We start from the raw sequence: 17050 nt of genomic DNA on the forward strand, positions 1-17050 counted from the left end.
CCCGCATAGGTAGTCCCTAATTAGAGAGTACAAGGATAGTCCCAGTTACACGACAGCTCATTTCAAGCTGTGGAGCATAAGTCAGTGTACTGCACTGGTAGGTGATGCCAGTGTTTCTTCACCCTGATTTTAACAGGAAACAAAATTCTAACAGGAAATTCTGTCCACGGCAAGAAATTTTTTTTAGGGTTTTTTGTTTTGTTTTTTTTTTTTAGAAAAAAATCAGCAGGTGCAGGAACCAGTGATCTTCTGTGTTCTTGCCCCTTAGCACTGAGACATATCAATGGCTTGACTTCAGACATGTTCTCTCTTAGTCTTTGAGGTAGTAGTTGTATTATTTTGCCATCTTGCCAATGACTAGGAAGAGGAGAGTGCAAGTCCTTCTGAAATTTCTTACAGTCTCTTGCACTTAAGATTTTGTGAGTGAGAGAATTTTTTCATCATCTTTTGTCTGTATACGTGACACCATAGAAAGTGCAGTGCCTTGCTGTAGAAATCCAACATAACTCTCTCAAGATGAAAAGATAACTCATCCTAGAGAACAGAATCTTGGTCTGTGGTGGGACCAAGTGGCTCCTTGAGCTGCTCAGAAACAGAATGTAGAAGCTGCTTGAATCTTTCACTCCTTTAGTTTCTATGCCTAGAGCTGGACCATTACATATCCACTTTGGAGTGAGTTTCAACTATAAATTTGTCCAAAGTAGATAATTCTCTATCGAAGTAGTTTTATTACAAGTGGAAGCTCAGACAGATTTATGAGACGTTCTTAAAGCTTCAGTGGATTTTGTAAGTCAACAGGAAGATACTGTTATTCTACAAAATGCCACTGCAGCCAGATTGATTTGGGCATCACTGATTTTGTGTGAATTAGCATAAATTAATTTTCACATTAACCTGCTTACAGCCGTGAACACTGCACTAGGTACTAGGGGATTCAGTTAATTACAATAATAATACTTAGGGGCTCATTACAGGGACACACCAAAAAGTTTTCTGTAGCAATACTGACCCATTTTATTGCATGTAGGACACTGACAATAATGAGCTTCATCTGTCCCAGTTGGACTAGTCAGTTTCTTTAAGTCTCATTTCTGACATTTGCATACTTCTTTTGAAAGATTTTCACTTGATAAGCTGTTCCTCCTTGCCTTTTTAGCTGTTTCTCTTTTAAATATTAATTTTAATTTTACAATATTTCTAGGTTGGGCATATTTCAGATTATTGTTGTTTTCCTTTATTCACTGTGAGCTATGAATGATTTTAAAAATGGAAAGAAGGTCTTAGAAAGCAACAGAAAAGCTTCAAATGACACTTTAGGAATAAAAACAACTGCAAGGAGAGTGGAACAGATTGTCTGGGATGTTTGAAGTCTCTCCATCTCTGGGGATCTTTGAGAACAGATTACATAGACATCTGTAAAAAGATTTAATTGTGACTTATATTCCCTGAAGCCTTTTTGTTCCCATATGGCTTTGAGGCTGCCAACCTTGTCTGGCTTCTCTCTATCCTGAAAGCTCGACCTCATGCTCCAGTTGCAAGTTTCTTATTCCTGGCAATATGTGAGCATGTGCTCACATTAGGCAATTCGATTTGATGCAGTCCTTTACCACTGAGTCATAGAATCATCCAGGTTGAAAAAGACCTTCAAGATCACCACGTCCAACCATCAACCTGATCTACCAAGTCCTGTCACCAAACCGTGTCTCTTAGTGCCATATCTACAAGTCGCAAATACCTCCAGGGATGGTGACTACACCACTGACCTTGGCAGCCCTTTCCAGTGCTTGAGTATGCTCTCTGCAAATAAATTCTTCCTAATACACAATCTAAACCTCTCCTGGCCATTTCCTTGCATTCTATCAGTTGTTATCTGAGGAAATGAGAAATCATTGTAGCCTAAACTAAGTCAGTCTACCTTTCTTTGAAAGAATTCAGCCAGTTGTCACCACGCAAAAGATGCTTAGGAACCTGATCACAAATCCCAGGCCACAGTATACCTGCAAATGATCTCACTCAAGTCTCATTCTCATTTGATCTAAATATGTGCTTTTCTTGGGATAGTGCATAGGAAGCAAAATTCATATTTTGTTCTTAATGGTTTGTGAGTTTTAATCCTTCCTGTCCAAATTGGGTCTGAAAACTTTCTGGGTATAATATTTATCAGTGTTAAACCACGCAAGTGAAGGGATCACCTTGATCCATCTAACTTGGATCATCCTGGATATTCGCAAGTAGTGATGTGGAAAATTAGAGAGCCTTGGAGAAGTGAGTCCACCAAGTCTGAGCCAAAGTATGTTGTCAATAGAATTCTAAATAATATCACCATGTCTGTCAACAAGCTCTTCAGGAAAGGGAAAAGCATTGTGCAGGGAGTCACATAATAAACGGATGTCAAATAAATCTTAGGGCAAAGCCATAGTCTGCATCTGGAAAAATTGTCAGTGTATTAAAAATTATGATTTCCCCACTGAAAGTGAGTCTAAAAGAATTTGCCTTTAAAGTGAACATATGGCACTGCAGTTCAACTGCTGTCACTAGCTGTAGGCTGGTAACTATGGGGAAAGTCTGTGCCAGTAAGCAGTTAACATTTGCAATGACCCCTTTTTCTCTATATCCCATCTTCTCTCCCTGTCTCTTTCTTTTCATTCTATATATACACACATACATATATATGTATTCTCTCTCTCTATGTACATACATATATATACGCTCATATATATGTGCTGAATTGACTTTTTGTAAAGTGGTGTAAAACTCTGATAAAACAATTATACCCAGCATATTAGAATAGCGAAGTGTTCACATTGGGGAAAAGAATGCTGGTCCTTGAGAAAATCTGATGAGGTTGTCATTCTTATTTTGAGATGCTTGGCAGAATCATGAAGAATAAAAAAAACCTGAATATCAGGTGGGAAATTTTCAGCACTTCTGTATTCTGCTGATCTTGAAGCCTTATCCATAACGTGGCTCACCAGCAGAGCAGGGAGAGAGAAGATGCCTTCCTCTTCCCATAGGGTTGATCTGTGGGCTGAGATTAGGGACTTGGGTAATCCATCACAGAACACTGAGAACTGGCACAGGGAGTAATAATGTCTGTGCAAATATATATTGAACTACAGCTAGTGCTTTATCTGAAAATGACACCCACAGTGCCTAGTGTCAGGAAGGAAGAAAAAAGAATGATATGAACTCAACAGATTGGAAGATGCATAAGGAGAAGCATACTTTAGCTTTAGAAAGAAAGAAAGAAAAAAAGAAGGTTAATGCAAATTGGGATAGAAAAGTAATACAGTTTTATCAAATGTACAGTCTAGAAAATTTTCCTCATATCAGTCTTTTATGATGCATTAAATTTTTAGAGAAGGACTATGATGGGTGCAACGTATCAGATTTTTCAGGGAATCGTTTGATATTGCATGATAGAAGGCACTGCTATTTAAACCAGTGAAGACAGAGATTAAACATACATCGTTAAGGAAAAGAAAGCATAACAGGTAACACTGCAACAAAATATTGGATTGGTTGTTTAGCACAATGCATTTTGGTAGGTGGATCTCTTCTTTCTGTAAATCTGATTCAGACAGATTCTGTAAATCTGTCATGAGAATCGATGGAAAAGAGCAATTTCAGCAAAGGCACTGTGTTGGTGCAAAAGCCAATAAGTAAGTTTTGACTGCATTTAGTTACAAGAATGAGTCTAGTCTTTTGAGGACTGGATTCTGTGTGTGGTCTGCCAGCAGTTATGAAATGCCAGAATTGAACTTCTTCTAAGACAAGATTTGAGCAATTTATGATGAGGTTTTTGTTTTTTTGGTTTTCATTTGGAACTGGACTTAAGAAAATCTTGTCCAGCTTGGGTTTTTATGCTGGGAGAATGGGTTACTTTGTTCTCGGTGATGAGCTCGAGAGTAATGGCAGTGATTGCAAGGCATTTCTTTGTATTAGACTGTTTTTCATACATTATTCCAGTTTCACATGATCTGATGCTCAAGTTAATCAATATTTCAGAGCACCCAGGCATTCACATATAGCCTCTGTGTCTAATTAGTAGTCAATTGCACAACATACATGTTTGCATCTAAATATCCCAAAATCTTTGTAACATCCCATGCAAAATCCTTGTAATAGGCCAAGTGGCATGCAAGGAGCTGGACTTATCCTGAGGTAATGTGTGTATTTGTCTTTTTCAAATGCATTCAGGCTTGTAATGTGCACTATCGTTCCATATTGCTTGTTTGCATTAGTAAAGGTAGTCCCCCTTAATCAAGGAGCACTAACAAACTAATACAATTCTGTGTCTGTTTTCAAAAGTGCCTCTTTAAAAAGATCAGTACACATGTGGGAATGGTTTTTTCCATTTCATTTCTTTCTGCGTGCTTTTCTTTTTGTTCAGGACATCTGGGATATTTTTCATGGTTTTGTTTTTGTTTTTTTTCTAATTGAAAAAGTGGCTTTTGTTCCTAGTTTTGCTCAGGTCTTATTAATTCAGCAGAGCATCCCAGACAGCCTTGGGAGATTGTTAAAGATACCCTTTTCTGAAAGAGCAGTACACGCAAATATAGGAAAGTGAAGGAGTACAGGAGAAGATGGTTATTGCCAAACAGATTTTGAAGGCAAGCAGGGAATCATTTATTAAGTGCACTATTTAATATAAGCAAATGGCACAAATTACAATAGAAAAACAGATCAACCCAACTTGTATCCTTGTTTATTTTTGTTATACTTCTGCCAAAATTGTATTTCTGTTGATTGTTGTCCTTCTGATCCCTGCTTTAGCTAGACTGTGAAGCTATCCTTCATTAGGTACAACTGCAACATTTGTATTTCTCCTGCTATTTCATTTTCTTTTTCAACTTATTCTTTTTAAATAACTTGTGAGTTTGGGTTTTGTTGTTGTTGTTTTGCTTGTTTGTTTGTTTGTTGTTTGTTTGTTTGTTTTTTCCTGAAGGTTACTGCTTTCATAGAATCATAGAATCACCAAGGTTGGAAAAGACCTAAAAGATCATCCAGTCCAGCCGTTCACCTATTCCCAATAGCTCCCACTAAACCATGTCCCTCAACACAACATCCAGCCTTTCCTTGAACACCCCCAGGCTCGGTGACTCCACCACCTCCCTGGGCAGTCCATTCCAGTGCCTGACCACCCTTTCTGAAAAGTAATACTTCCTCATGTCCAGCCTGAATCTCCCCTGCCGTAGCTTGAAACCATTCCCTCTGGTCCTATCACTAATGACACGAGAGAAGAGGCCGACCCCCAGCTCACTACAACCTCCCTTCAGGAAGTTATAGAGAGCAATGAGGTCTCCCCTGAGCCTCCTCTTCTCCAGGCTGAACATTCCCAGCTCCTTCAGCCTCTCCTCATATGGCCTGTGTTCCAGACCCCTCACCAGCTTTGTTGCCCTAAAGCTGTTTCATAATGTTTATTGGATTAATAAAATCACATTTGCTTCCCTACCACTCTGTTTTCACAAATGAACTCTTTCAGGAGCCCCATTGTTATCTCTTCGCACTGCATATGTATCAGAATTTCATGGACTAAAAGTAGAAAATTGGCATATTATGTCTTTGCTGTGAAATAGTTCCTAAAAATTCACTTGAGAATTTTGACCCCGATTTAGCAGTGTCTTTATTTTATTTTTTTTTCATTTCTCTCTGAAAAACAGGTAGGTCATATTGATCTACATTTCCCTTTTTATTCAAAAAAATTCTTGGTTAAGTGCGTGTTGTTATTGTTCCTGAAGACAAAGAATCATAAAATCATTTGGGTTGGAATAGGTCATGCAGTCCAACCATCTGCCCACCCCTACCATGCCCATTGGCCATGTCCCTCAGTGCCACATCTCCACAGTTCTTGATCAAATCCAGAGATGGTGACTCCACCACCACCTCCATGGGCAGCCTGTGCCAATGCCTCACCACTTGTTCTTAGAAGAAATGTTTCCTAATAACCAACTTGAACAACACATGGAGCAACTTAAGGCCATTACCTCTTGTCCTATCAAAGAAATAGGATTGTATCCTTTTTCTTTTCCCCCTCAAAAAAGGTTAGTACAAACCAAGTCCAGGTGGCATCTTATGCATGCAATAGAAGATACTGCCTGCCCCAGTCTGGCCCCAGCTCAGTATGACTGTATCCTGCCTCTTTACTTTTTTAGGCAAAGTTTCATGTCTAAATGCTTCCCAGTTTATAACAAACTCCTCCATGTTAACCTATGTAGGTCTAACCCATTTCATTCTTACTGGCATATAGCTGACATGATGTGGCACCCACAAGACTTTTGAAAGAAGGAATTTACTAACACTTGGAGGAAGAGTAGGAATCAGAAGCTTAAAAAGGATAGTAGCTTCCCACTGTAGATGCGGGGTTACTGAGGACCACAAAAATGACTTTCCTGCATTGCTATGCCTAAGATGTCACCTCTGTATTCTGGTTCTTCCTGTCAATTCATGTCTCTAAAAGCTGGAAGGAGGCTAAGCCAGAACCATCATTAAGAAGATATGGCTAATCAGGATAAAATGGTCATCTCCCAAGAAATAGAACTACTCTTGGTAAAAAGCAGAAGCAGAAAAAAGCAATGAAGCAATGATAACAAGTAACAGTTGCCCCAGGAAAAAGATTCTGGATGAGAAATTGTGGAAATTGAATAAATGTCTGAAAATAAGATCCTCCACCATTAGCCTGCAGCAATGAAATAGCTCAATGAATTCACATAGTTATTAATAGAAAGTAGAGTTTCTTTTAAATGTCCCACGTAAATATTTGTTGAAAGAATTCCAATGCAGTTAAGCTTTTTTCACCTTGATGGAGACTCATCGTGTGCCTAAAACACCAGAGATATCACTAAACACTTCTGCAATATACGAAACAGTAACTCCTACAAAGCTATCAAGGTTAATGAGACATATGCTGCTCTGCTGGGCAAGCGTGGCTGTGCAAGTCAGATGCCTGGGGTAAAGAGATGTGCCCAGCCTTTCTAAGACCTCACGCTGTGCTGTCAAGGCAGACCGTATGTGATATCTCTGTTGCAGATCTGACTTTGTTCTTTACGTGCCTTTTCCTTCCTTGGATCTGTATGCACAGCATTGTCCAAGATATTAGCTCAGTGTGAAACTCATGGAATTTGAAAAAGTTCCCCAAACAGTCCTGTTTATCGTAGAATCATAGAATTGTATGAGTAAGAGGGGACCCTTAAAGGCCATCCAGTCCAACCCCTTGCAACAAACAGGGACACCTACAGCTCCACCAGGTGCTCAGAACCCCATCCAGCCTGACCTTGAGCGTCTCTGGGGATGGGGCTCTCACCACCTCTTTGGGCAACCTGTGCCACTGCTTCACTACCCTTACTTTAAAACATGTTTTCCCTGTATGCAATCTAAATCTCCTCTCTTTTAGGGGAGACAAGTTTTTGAGAATACAGTAAAGCTCTGTGCGGGGAAAAGTTTTCCAGGGTCTCAAGAGGGAAGGCAAGGCTGTTTGTTAAAGCTGTTGAGTGGTGAGCAGTTTCCCTCAATAGCTGGGAGAAGCTACAAGAAATTCCCAGCTGAGGGAATGCAAGTTGACACTTCAGAAGCCAAGGATAGCTTAAGAGAACAGGTAGATTAGCACTTCTTTGGGATACAATGTCCTTGTCACTCAATAATAGCTTGATTTATTTTAGTATGTCTCTTTCATTATGCAGAACAAAGATACTGAAATGAAAGCTTCCAGAGACTAATTTGGATTGGAATTATATTCCCTCTGACTATGAATAGAACACAGTATTAGTCTCCTTAATGTAACGTGGGAGGAAGATATCGTTTCAGGTGTATTTATATTCACAACTAACACAATATAAGGGCTGTATCTAATGGTGCAACGGATGGAAGCAGCATTATCCTCAGTGATAAAGTAAATGAAAATAAAGATAGCAGTGATATTTAGGCAACCAGGCCAGCTACATAACAAAATTTTAATTAGAAAGCATGCTCAAATGTAAATACCTGTAGATTAAGAAGACAACAATCTAATATATAAATATATATATACATAAAGACGTTATTTGTCCTATTGTGCTGAAGTTTTAAAGGCCAAAGCAATGAGTAAAGTCAGTAAGTATGCCTTTGTCGTTTATTGCTGAAAGGTTCCTGAGAAGGTGTGTAGAAAGTATTCCAACAAAAACAAGGTGATATATTCAAAGTCATAAAAACTAATAAAATGTAAATGTATCTTTCCTTTCCTCAGTATTGAAATCTGTGTTTTTCATTTCCTCTGAGTGAGCTCAAGGGAGCTGTATGACTGATAAGAAATAGGAGCCTAACATGTTCTATTGCTCGGTGCATAGTGAATGGAGTAAGTCTATTCAAGCAATACTTTCTCCAGTAAATAATGTACAGTATTGCAGTGTCTACCAATGGTGTTAAATTCTGTATGCATTTTTTTCCTGTCAAATGATGAAATAGCTAATGTTATGTCTAACTGTTCTTTGGGACACATTAAAAGCATAGCACTTATGGTACGATGTGAGATCCAAATCCCATTGGTCCATAATCACATCCCTGGCAGTGACCAACATGGGACATAATGTATATGATACATATAGGAAGCAAAGGTACAGTGAATTGTGTCTAACCATTGAATGTTTCTTTGTTTGTCCTTTAAGAAATTACTACAGACCACAAAGATTTTTCACCATCATTAGCTTGCTATGTAAATGCTTGCTATATCAGGCTACAAAAACTATTGAATTGAACTTGTAGACATCTGAAAACAGTAGTCAGAGTACTTTTAGCAAAAACTGATTCATGATAAATATTAAACAAAAGAGTCACAGCAGTTCATGCCTTTTGCCCACTCCTTCTCTTTTGATTTTATGTGTCTTGATCAGAGGCTCCATGCTAGGACCCTGATAGGCATAGCCAGAGGTACTACATCAACTGAACATGCAAATTGCTGCATTATGTACTGTCATATAAGGCTTAGTCTTTGTAGATCACTCAGGTTCACATTATAAATCAGTGGAAAGCAATTATCAAATTGAGAATCATAGAATCATTTGAATTGGAAGGGACCCTTAAAGGCCATCCAGTCCAACTCCCCTGCAACAAACAGGGACACCTACAGCTCCATCAGGTGCTCAGAACCCCATCCAGCCTGACCTTGAGTGTCTCTGGGGATGGGGCTCTCACCACCTCTCTGGGCAATCTGTTCCAACACCTCACTGCTCTTATTGTAAAAAATTTTTTAAAAAACCTTTCTCTAGCTTCTGTGTATAAGGCAAGATGGTGACTGGACAGCATTACAGGCAAAGGGAAGAAGTGGGAAACAAATGTATTTTTCTATTACATTAAATCTTAAACCACTAAGCCAAGCTATCTGCTAAGATAAGACAGAGGGAGAAAAAAAAAAAAAAAGATCTGCATAAATAGCATAAATAATGTTATCATAATAATAGTATAATTCTTGTTGCTATCGCAGATGTCCAAGGCAATAAGTTCATGACTCACCATAGTGGCATACAATTTGTATTTCCACAAAACAGAATTTTAAAAACATCACAGAAGGTTTAAACTGGCCTGGATCCACTGAAATGATGCCAAATTGATAGTGATGGAGAAGCTGGTCTGGTAGCCATCCCTTTGTTATAGAGTCTAGAGGTATTTGACATACCCTTTTGGAGACAATAAAATTCTGTCTCTTAACTAATTCCTTTTTAGTTTATTTTGGGTTTTGTTGATGTTGTTGTTGTTGTCATTGTACTGTTGACTGTTAAAATTCAGTCGTTTGATTTCTATATTCCTTCCACATTCCAGTGGAGCCCAAGAGGTAGACAGTGCTTTTTCCAACCTCCAACTTGTGTTATTAACAATCAGTGCTTCATCATTTGCTGATGTGGGTTAGAGATGCAGCAATTAGGAAACCTGTTATCATCTAGGAGCAAACAGTGATGACCCTGAATTACACAGGGAAAGCAAATTTTAATACCTGCTGACAGATTGATTTTCTCTCTAAAAATGTCAACACTAAATGTTCAAACTAATAAGGACTTGAACTGTGATGCTGTACTACTGTTTTCACTGTTGTAGACTGTCAGCACTTCAGTTGCTTAACTTTATTTGTAAGATCAGGTTTTTTGTTTTAATATTCTCGAAACTTAGTCAATGCTACAATTGTACTACAAACTTAAAAGTGAAAAATAATAGTATTGTAGCTTCAAGAAACTCAGAACTTTTTCATGTAAAAGACCTGCTGCATCTCAATTCTTTTATCTCAGTTATTTTTTATTTTATGATCAGAAATTCTCATCAAGCCATCTAATATAAAATCTCATTGCTATTTCTAAATTTAGAAATATTTTGTTTTCCACTACAATCTTCTAAAAATCTCTTCGTGTTTAGTCTTTTGTGTTCATTTCCAATCTCTCAAATGCACCCGAGACTTCTGAGTGCTTTTTTATATCCTCAGGTATAATAAATAGTCTTTTAGACCATTTTTCATATAATCATAGACTCATTATGGTTGGAAAGACCACTTCTTCTATTCCAACTATCAACCCATACCTGTGACCACTCTAAACCATGTCTGTCAGTGCCAGATCTATGCATTTCTTGAACACTTCCAGGACATTGACTCCCCCACTTCCCTGGGCAGCCTGTGCCAATGCTTCACCACTCTTTCTGAGAAAAGCTTTTCATACTATCCAAAGTGAATCTTTCCTGACAGAGCTTGAGGCCATTTCCTCTCATCCTATCATCCTCCCTGTTACGTGGGAGAAGAGGCCAACACCTACCTCACTATAACCTCTTATCATGGAGCTGTAGAGAACGATAAGGTCTCCCCTGAGCCTCCTCTTCTCCAAACTTAAATAATCCCAATTCCTTCAGCCACTCCATATAAGACTTGTGCTCCAGATCTCTCACAGTTTCGTTACCCTTCCCTGGACACACTCCAGGGCCTTGATGTTTTTCTTCTAGTGAGTGGCCCAAAACTGAACACCATACTGGATGTGCAGCCTCTCCGGGGCTGAATTCTGGGGATGATCTCCTCCCTGCTCCTGCTGGATGCATTATTTTTGATATAAACCAGGATGCCATCGACCTTCTTGGCCACCTGGGCACTCTGCTGGCTCATGTTCAGCCTGATGTCAGCTAACACCCCCAGGTCCTTTTCCTGCACACAGCCTTCCAAACACTGACCCAAGCCTGTGTGACCTCAGCAATTACACAGATTTCCATTTGGTCATTTATTTGTCCTTTCACCTACTATGTGATTTTATCACTTTCATAAGCTACCAGAATTAGTTTGTTAGATCATTAATGATTCAGGCAATTTGTTGGACCTCTGCAGATATATTCTGGTATGTAAAAATTTGGCAAATTCTACTAAGATACACTCCAGCAGCAATACTTCTGCCTTTCTTGAAAGGGCATAAAATTAGTGAATCAGCCTTAACTGCCTTTCTTGTCAGTATGTCACAACTTTAATGCCCTTTTAATTGCACGGGAACCTTTCAAGTGTGTTATTTAGATTCAGAGGTGAATCTGAAGGAAGCATGAAACATTTTTTTACTGCCACTGCTCACGTCTAGCAAATGCAAAGCTATTAGGAAACAGGTCCTCTGGAATGACCCCATATATGAAGAAGTGCAAAGAAAAAAGGGCCCTTTCCCAGTGGGGAGGACTAACATGGCAGTTCTGATAGCAGAAATGGAGCATCATTCTTTCATTCCCTGTGCACATTTCAAATGCAGCAGTCACTGTAGTATGTAGGCATCAGTAAGAGAAGAATGAGGACTGAGATTAAAGAAGCTGATCTGAGCTGGGTTAAATACTACCTGCATTGACTGTCTTTCTATTTTGTGGTCCAGATTTTTGTCAGGAGAAAAGGGCAGGAGTATATTTCAGGATGGCTTTTTTTAGTGTATAACATGAAGGTGGTAATGTGGGAAAATACGGAGCAATAAAATTGGTTATTTTCCAATTATCATGTATTTCAAGCCAAAGGGGGGGGAAAAAAACCCAAGAACACAAAGGAAAAGAAATGATCGTTCTTATTTTAGCATTTCTTAAAATGAAGCAGGGAGTAGTCATTTGAATTCTGAACTCCCACCACACACTTATTAGACAAATTCTAATATGTGCTGTGGTTTCAAAATGTCTTCTGGAAACAGAACATTATTTAGAATAAGTTTGTAATCAGTTGAAATCTATCGATGATGACTCATCTAGCAGTTAGTTTCCCTGGCCTCAGCGCAGGGTTAGAACTGGATAATCTTTGAGGTTCCTTCCAACCCAAGCCACTGTGTGATTAAATTCCAAGTTAAGCTCCAAGTGCCCTTGTAAATCAGAATAAAAGCTGTAATCTGACCAACCCATAGTCGCATGCTGATGTTAGAGTTGCAAGTAGCTGGGTGTTGTGTTAGAGTCAGATTTTCAGTCCTCTCTTCTCATTCTCACTCCGACACCTTACATACAGAGTCTGCCTGGGACATGGTTGTTTAGTAAGAGAAAGCTGCCATTACACAGCTGCTCTGATGCAAATCATTCAAATCTTTGGCCTCATCCAGGTAGAAAATATCAAAGAAATGGGATTGTGCCATATAGAATAACTCTTGATTCGAACCATTAAAACCACTGTTTAGAGAACCATTTGAATTGGAGTGGACCTCTAATCATCATCTAGTTCAGCTCCCCTGCAATGAACAGGGACACGTACAGGTCAGTCAGGGTGCTCAGAGCTCTGTCCATCTTCATGTTCACTATCTTCTTTCACGTATCCAGCACATGAAACAGACCTAGTAAAAACCCTGATATCATGGTGTTCCATCTTTATGCAGAAGACTGATACTGTGTGAGCTACAGAAGTGGAGGATCTTTCTTGTTAAGTTCACCTTTTCTGTTTGCCAAAAAGAAATGTTAAGTCTGTTATAATGAAATAGCAGTTTTAGACAAATCCCTAGTTGGAAGATGGTTATTTACTAAATGAACTGTAGAGCGGAAGAATAGAACAAGTATGACTCACATAGAGAAAACATAAATCCTAGACTGGGATAAATATTTCAGAAGTAAATCCCACTTTGCAAAACTATATAGGTTTGTAGGAGCATTAGTCCCTTCAAGGCTTTTTAATCACCGAGAATTTTGAAGATGTGCTGTAGGTGAAAGAAATAAGAAACGATCTAAAGAATAATTCTGAAATACAGTCTGTATGTAGGAGTGTCTGTTCTCCTGACATGCAAAATTTCAGCTGCAATTGGTGAAGTCACAGGTACGTGGGAAGATTGAAGAGCCTATATCCCAGCAGTGCTTCCCAGCTGATTGCCGAAGTAGACACTGTCACTTAGAAAATTCAATAAACAGTGCAAAAGAAGCTCAGTGGAAAATGAGCCTAACGGTAACAAGAGGAAAAATTAAAGTAAGTAAGTAAATAAATAAATAAATAAATACACAGAAGCCCAAATTAAACCACTCTGGTAAGGCATTTTGATGGTAGCTAGCGACTGTACAAAATGTGGGATCTTGGAAATGTCAAATGTGGTTATCCAGTAAAAAGTTAAAGGGCATCAAATAAAATGAATTAGCTGTTAAAGACATTCTGGAAATGGAGCCAGTGTGAACAGCAAATTGTGGAACAAAAGTAATGCTGAAATTTCTGCTAGGGGAAAATGAGAGCATTGCTGTCCTACAGAACTCTCACGTAGCTCGAACAGCAGCAAACAGGGAGCAAACTGATAGTGACAGTGATAGAAAGAGAGAGAATGGCTTTAAGTTTCTCCATGGGAGGTTCAGGTTGGATAATAAGAAAAATTTATTCTCAGAAAGAGTGGTCAGGCACTGGAACAGGCTGCCCAGGGAGCTGGTAGAGTCACCATCCCTGGAGGTGTTCAAGAACTGTGGAGATGTGTCACTGAGGGACATGGTTTAATGGGAATGTGTGATGGGCTGATGGTTGGACTGGATGGTTTCTTCCAACCTTAACGAAGCTATAATTCTATGATTCTAGATCCTGCTTTTGAAGCAGTCAGTATAATAAAATGCTGAAATGTGGGGGACATCATTTTCTCTTTGCTGGCATCAGTATGCAACATCTTACTCTTCAAAGTGTCACTGACTCAGTGAAATGAATCGTTGTCCACCCCCTCTCAAGTTAGTCTTCAGCTCGCATGGGTAGATCTCCCAGTTTGGGGTTGAGTTGTGATTCCCTTTGTTGCTGGAGCATTGCCTTTACTAGTTGGTTTCAAGAAATAAAAGCTTTTTTCAAAAACCTTATTTTGGGGGGATAATTGGACTTTGATGTACTTCCTGCAGCTTAGTGAGATTTTATACTCAGTACTTGAATAATTAATAACTTCAGTGCATCATTCCATTGACCCTGTCAAGGTATCTCATTGTTTGCAAGAAGAAATGATATAGTAGTGATCTGTTTTAACATCCCTTTTGCAGACTGCAGCGTACTCAGTAACACATTTTAAACCTAATTCTCTTCATTGAAATCCAGGAAAGAGGGACTGCACAGTCAGTATGGAAAGTGCTGAAAGTTTCATGTACTGCAATAAAAAAAGCTGTGTATTTACCGAAGAGATTCTACTAGACCTCAATTTTCAGGACATGCTTTACTCTTGTTAATTTAATATTTACATTTAGCAGCCTTAATGATTATATAGGTCAAGAAAACTAAAATATTCTTATTCTGTGTTTTTTTATCTCCTCAGAGTACGCTCGGTTTGAGGCAAAAATCCATGACCTGCGTGAGCAGATGATGAATCACAGCATGAGTTCTGGGTCTGGCTCCCTGAGGACTAATCAGAAGAGGTCACTGTATGTCAGGTGAGCAGGGAGAGCTTTCTCCTGGGGACATGTCACCAGCTTTCTGGTCCACAACTGATTTTTGTGCAATGGGTTCAGCTGGGTAGTGAGGAGGTTTGAGGAGCTGAACTGAACTGAATTGAGAAATGCATCAGTCTTACAAACACAACATCATTAATGTGAAAATTGAATAATGCTGTATTGCTTAATCTTATCATTTCAAGCTGTTTTCAAAGAGCATTATACTTTTATAGTGATCAGGTTTTATGAGATGAAGATTTCTTAGCCATTGTCAGCTCTTCGATATCCAAGATGGATTTTGTGGTGTAGTGACGCATTGCGATCCTGCATGGGGCCTTAGCCAGACATGGAACTTTTGTTCTCATAAAATGTACGTTCTCTGTGAATTATACTCCAAAGCAAAGACTTTCACATACCGTTCTAAGCATGTGCCAGTCTGCAGTTGTCCCCTTGCTCATAGAATCATAGAATCATTAAGGTTGGAAAAGACCTCTTAGGTCATCTAGTCCAACCATCCACCTACCACCAGTATTGCCCACTAACCACGTCCCTCAGTGCCACATCTAAATGTTTCTTGAACACCTCCAAGGATGGTGACTCCATCACCTCCCAGGGCAGCCTGTTCCAATGTCTCACCACTCTTGCTGAGAAAAGTTTTTCCTACTTCCAACCTGAACCTCTCCTGGCACAACTTGAGGCCATTCTCTCTCATTCTATTGCTTGTTGCACAGGAGAAGAGGCCAAGTCCCAGCTTATTACAACCTCCTTTCAGGGAATTGAAGTGACTGATAAGGTCTCCCCTGAGCCTCCTCTTCTCCATATTACAATAAATTTACCATCTACCTTGCAAGATCAAATATGCAGATGAGACACTTAACAAGATAATATAGGTAGCTTAAATGGGGCAGTGAGCAACACAGGAATTACCTCACTGTGGGCCAGGCGTAGCAGTTACAGTTTTGCTTGGACTGAGCAAGTCTGTTGATGGAAATTATTTCTGGCTGAAAGACCAGAGTTCTGAAATTAGCCCTAGAAAAGTTCTCGCTGTCACTCATGCCTTTGGAGACCCTGGGAGACTATAGAACTCAGTGCCAAATATTTTAATAATCTTAATAAATATGCTTCTTTAGGTTTTTCATTTTTATTTTTTTCCCTCATGCTCAGCATATAATTTGAAATTTCTGACAATCATGAAGTAAAGGGAAGCAATTTGTCAGCCTCCAGGCAGTGATAATTATTCATGGGGGAGCTAATTCAGGTGATAACATTGCAGAGATCCAATTAAGGCTAAATTCTCCATTTTGTCATTATGCCCTCAACATAAAGGGATAAAGTAACACAGAAGGATGGAAAAAAATACTGGCACTGATAGACTCATTCTAGTGAACAGCAACCACATTGAGCTCTAATTGGTACTGTTGCCAGAAAGGGCAAGAACTGACGTGCTGTGGATCAGTGTTAGCAGAGAACTATTGGACAAGATCAGGTTGAAAGTGTCATGGCTTTGATGTGTCTCTGATCTGTTCTGGCCTCTCTGGCTTTGAGTTAACTTCTGAAGCTATTCCACCTTGACTGGGTATTTTCCAGACCTGACAATGAGTGATTTAGTTGTGTAGAGTTTTGGTCAAACACTTGAAATTGCATTTTCAGAAAAGCTACAGTCACTGCACATGTCGAAACAGATGAAGCTTGCTTTGCTGTGAGCAAAGCCAGAAAATCAAAATGTAGGGAACAATGGCATGAGAAATCCACACCGGCAGCTACAAGTCAATTCAAGTGTACACACAAAGGGTCCTGAACAATTTGCTGGTTTGAGCTTCTTGAGAACTCATTACCCCTCTATCAGCATGGATCTGGTAAACCCTGCTGAGAATCAGGGCTTATTAGCTTCCACACCAAGCCAAGCTAATAAATCTCTGCAGAATCTGGAGTAGCCTTGGTCCTCTATGGTTTCTAATAACTTATGTATTCTGGATATGGTCTGTTCTCAGTGAGATGGTATGCCTTGGGGCTTCACTACAGATGTCTTTGTGGTCTTAGCCACATATCTAAATATCACTTCCCCAGTCATAAGTGTAACATTTGTTTTTTTATTCCAGACTTGTTCCAAAAGAATACCCCAAACCTCTAAAGAAAAAAACCTCAAAAGCCTCTGTTACGTTTATTAACGTAAATTTGTGCAATCAAACCCACACAGATGGCTGTGTCCAACTCTGAGAAATCTACTTGGGAAACTCTGTATTTTAAA

The 17050-nt window shown here is 39.2% G+C and overlaps 1 protein-coding gene across 7 annotated transcripts in view; it reads left to right on the top strand.

Moving 5' to 3' along the window:
* The window catches only part of DLG2 (discs large MAGUK scaffold protein 2), a gene marked incomplete at both ends in the record, with an annotated part of 740481 nt that overhangs the window by 633494 nt on the left and 89937 nt on the right, over positions 1 to 17050 (top strand). For 5 of the 7 annotated variants that reach the window (XM_079537732.1, XM_079537733.1, XM_079537734.1 and 2 more), the window contains one exon: positions 14688 to 14802. In XM_079537732.1, the coding sequence (XP_079393858.1) occupies positions 14688 to 14802 (115 nt within the window). Of the gene's footprint in view, positions 1 to 14687; positions 14803 to 17050 lie in introns of those variants that run through there. The other 2 variants (XM_079537736.1, XM_079537737.1) reach the window with 1 other exon arrangement.

Source organism: Tetrao urogallus (assembly GCF_951394365.1).
Source record: "Tetrao urogallus genome assembly, chromosome: 1".
In the NCBI taxonomy this organism is placed as follows: Eukaryota; Metazoa; Chordata; class Aves; order Galliformes; family Phasianidae; genus Tetrao; species Tetrao urogallus.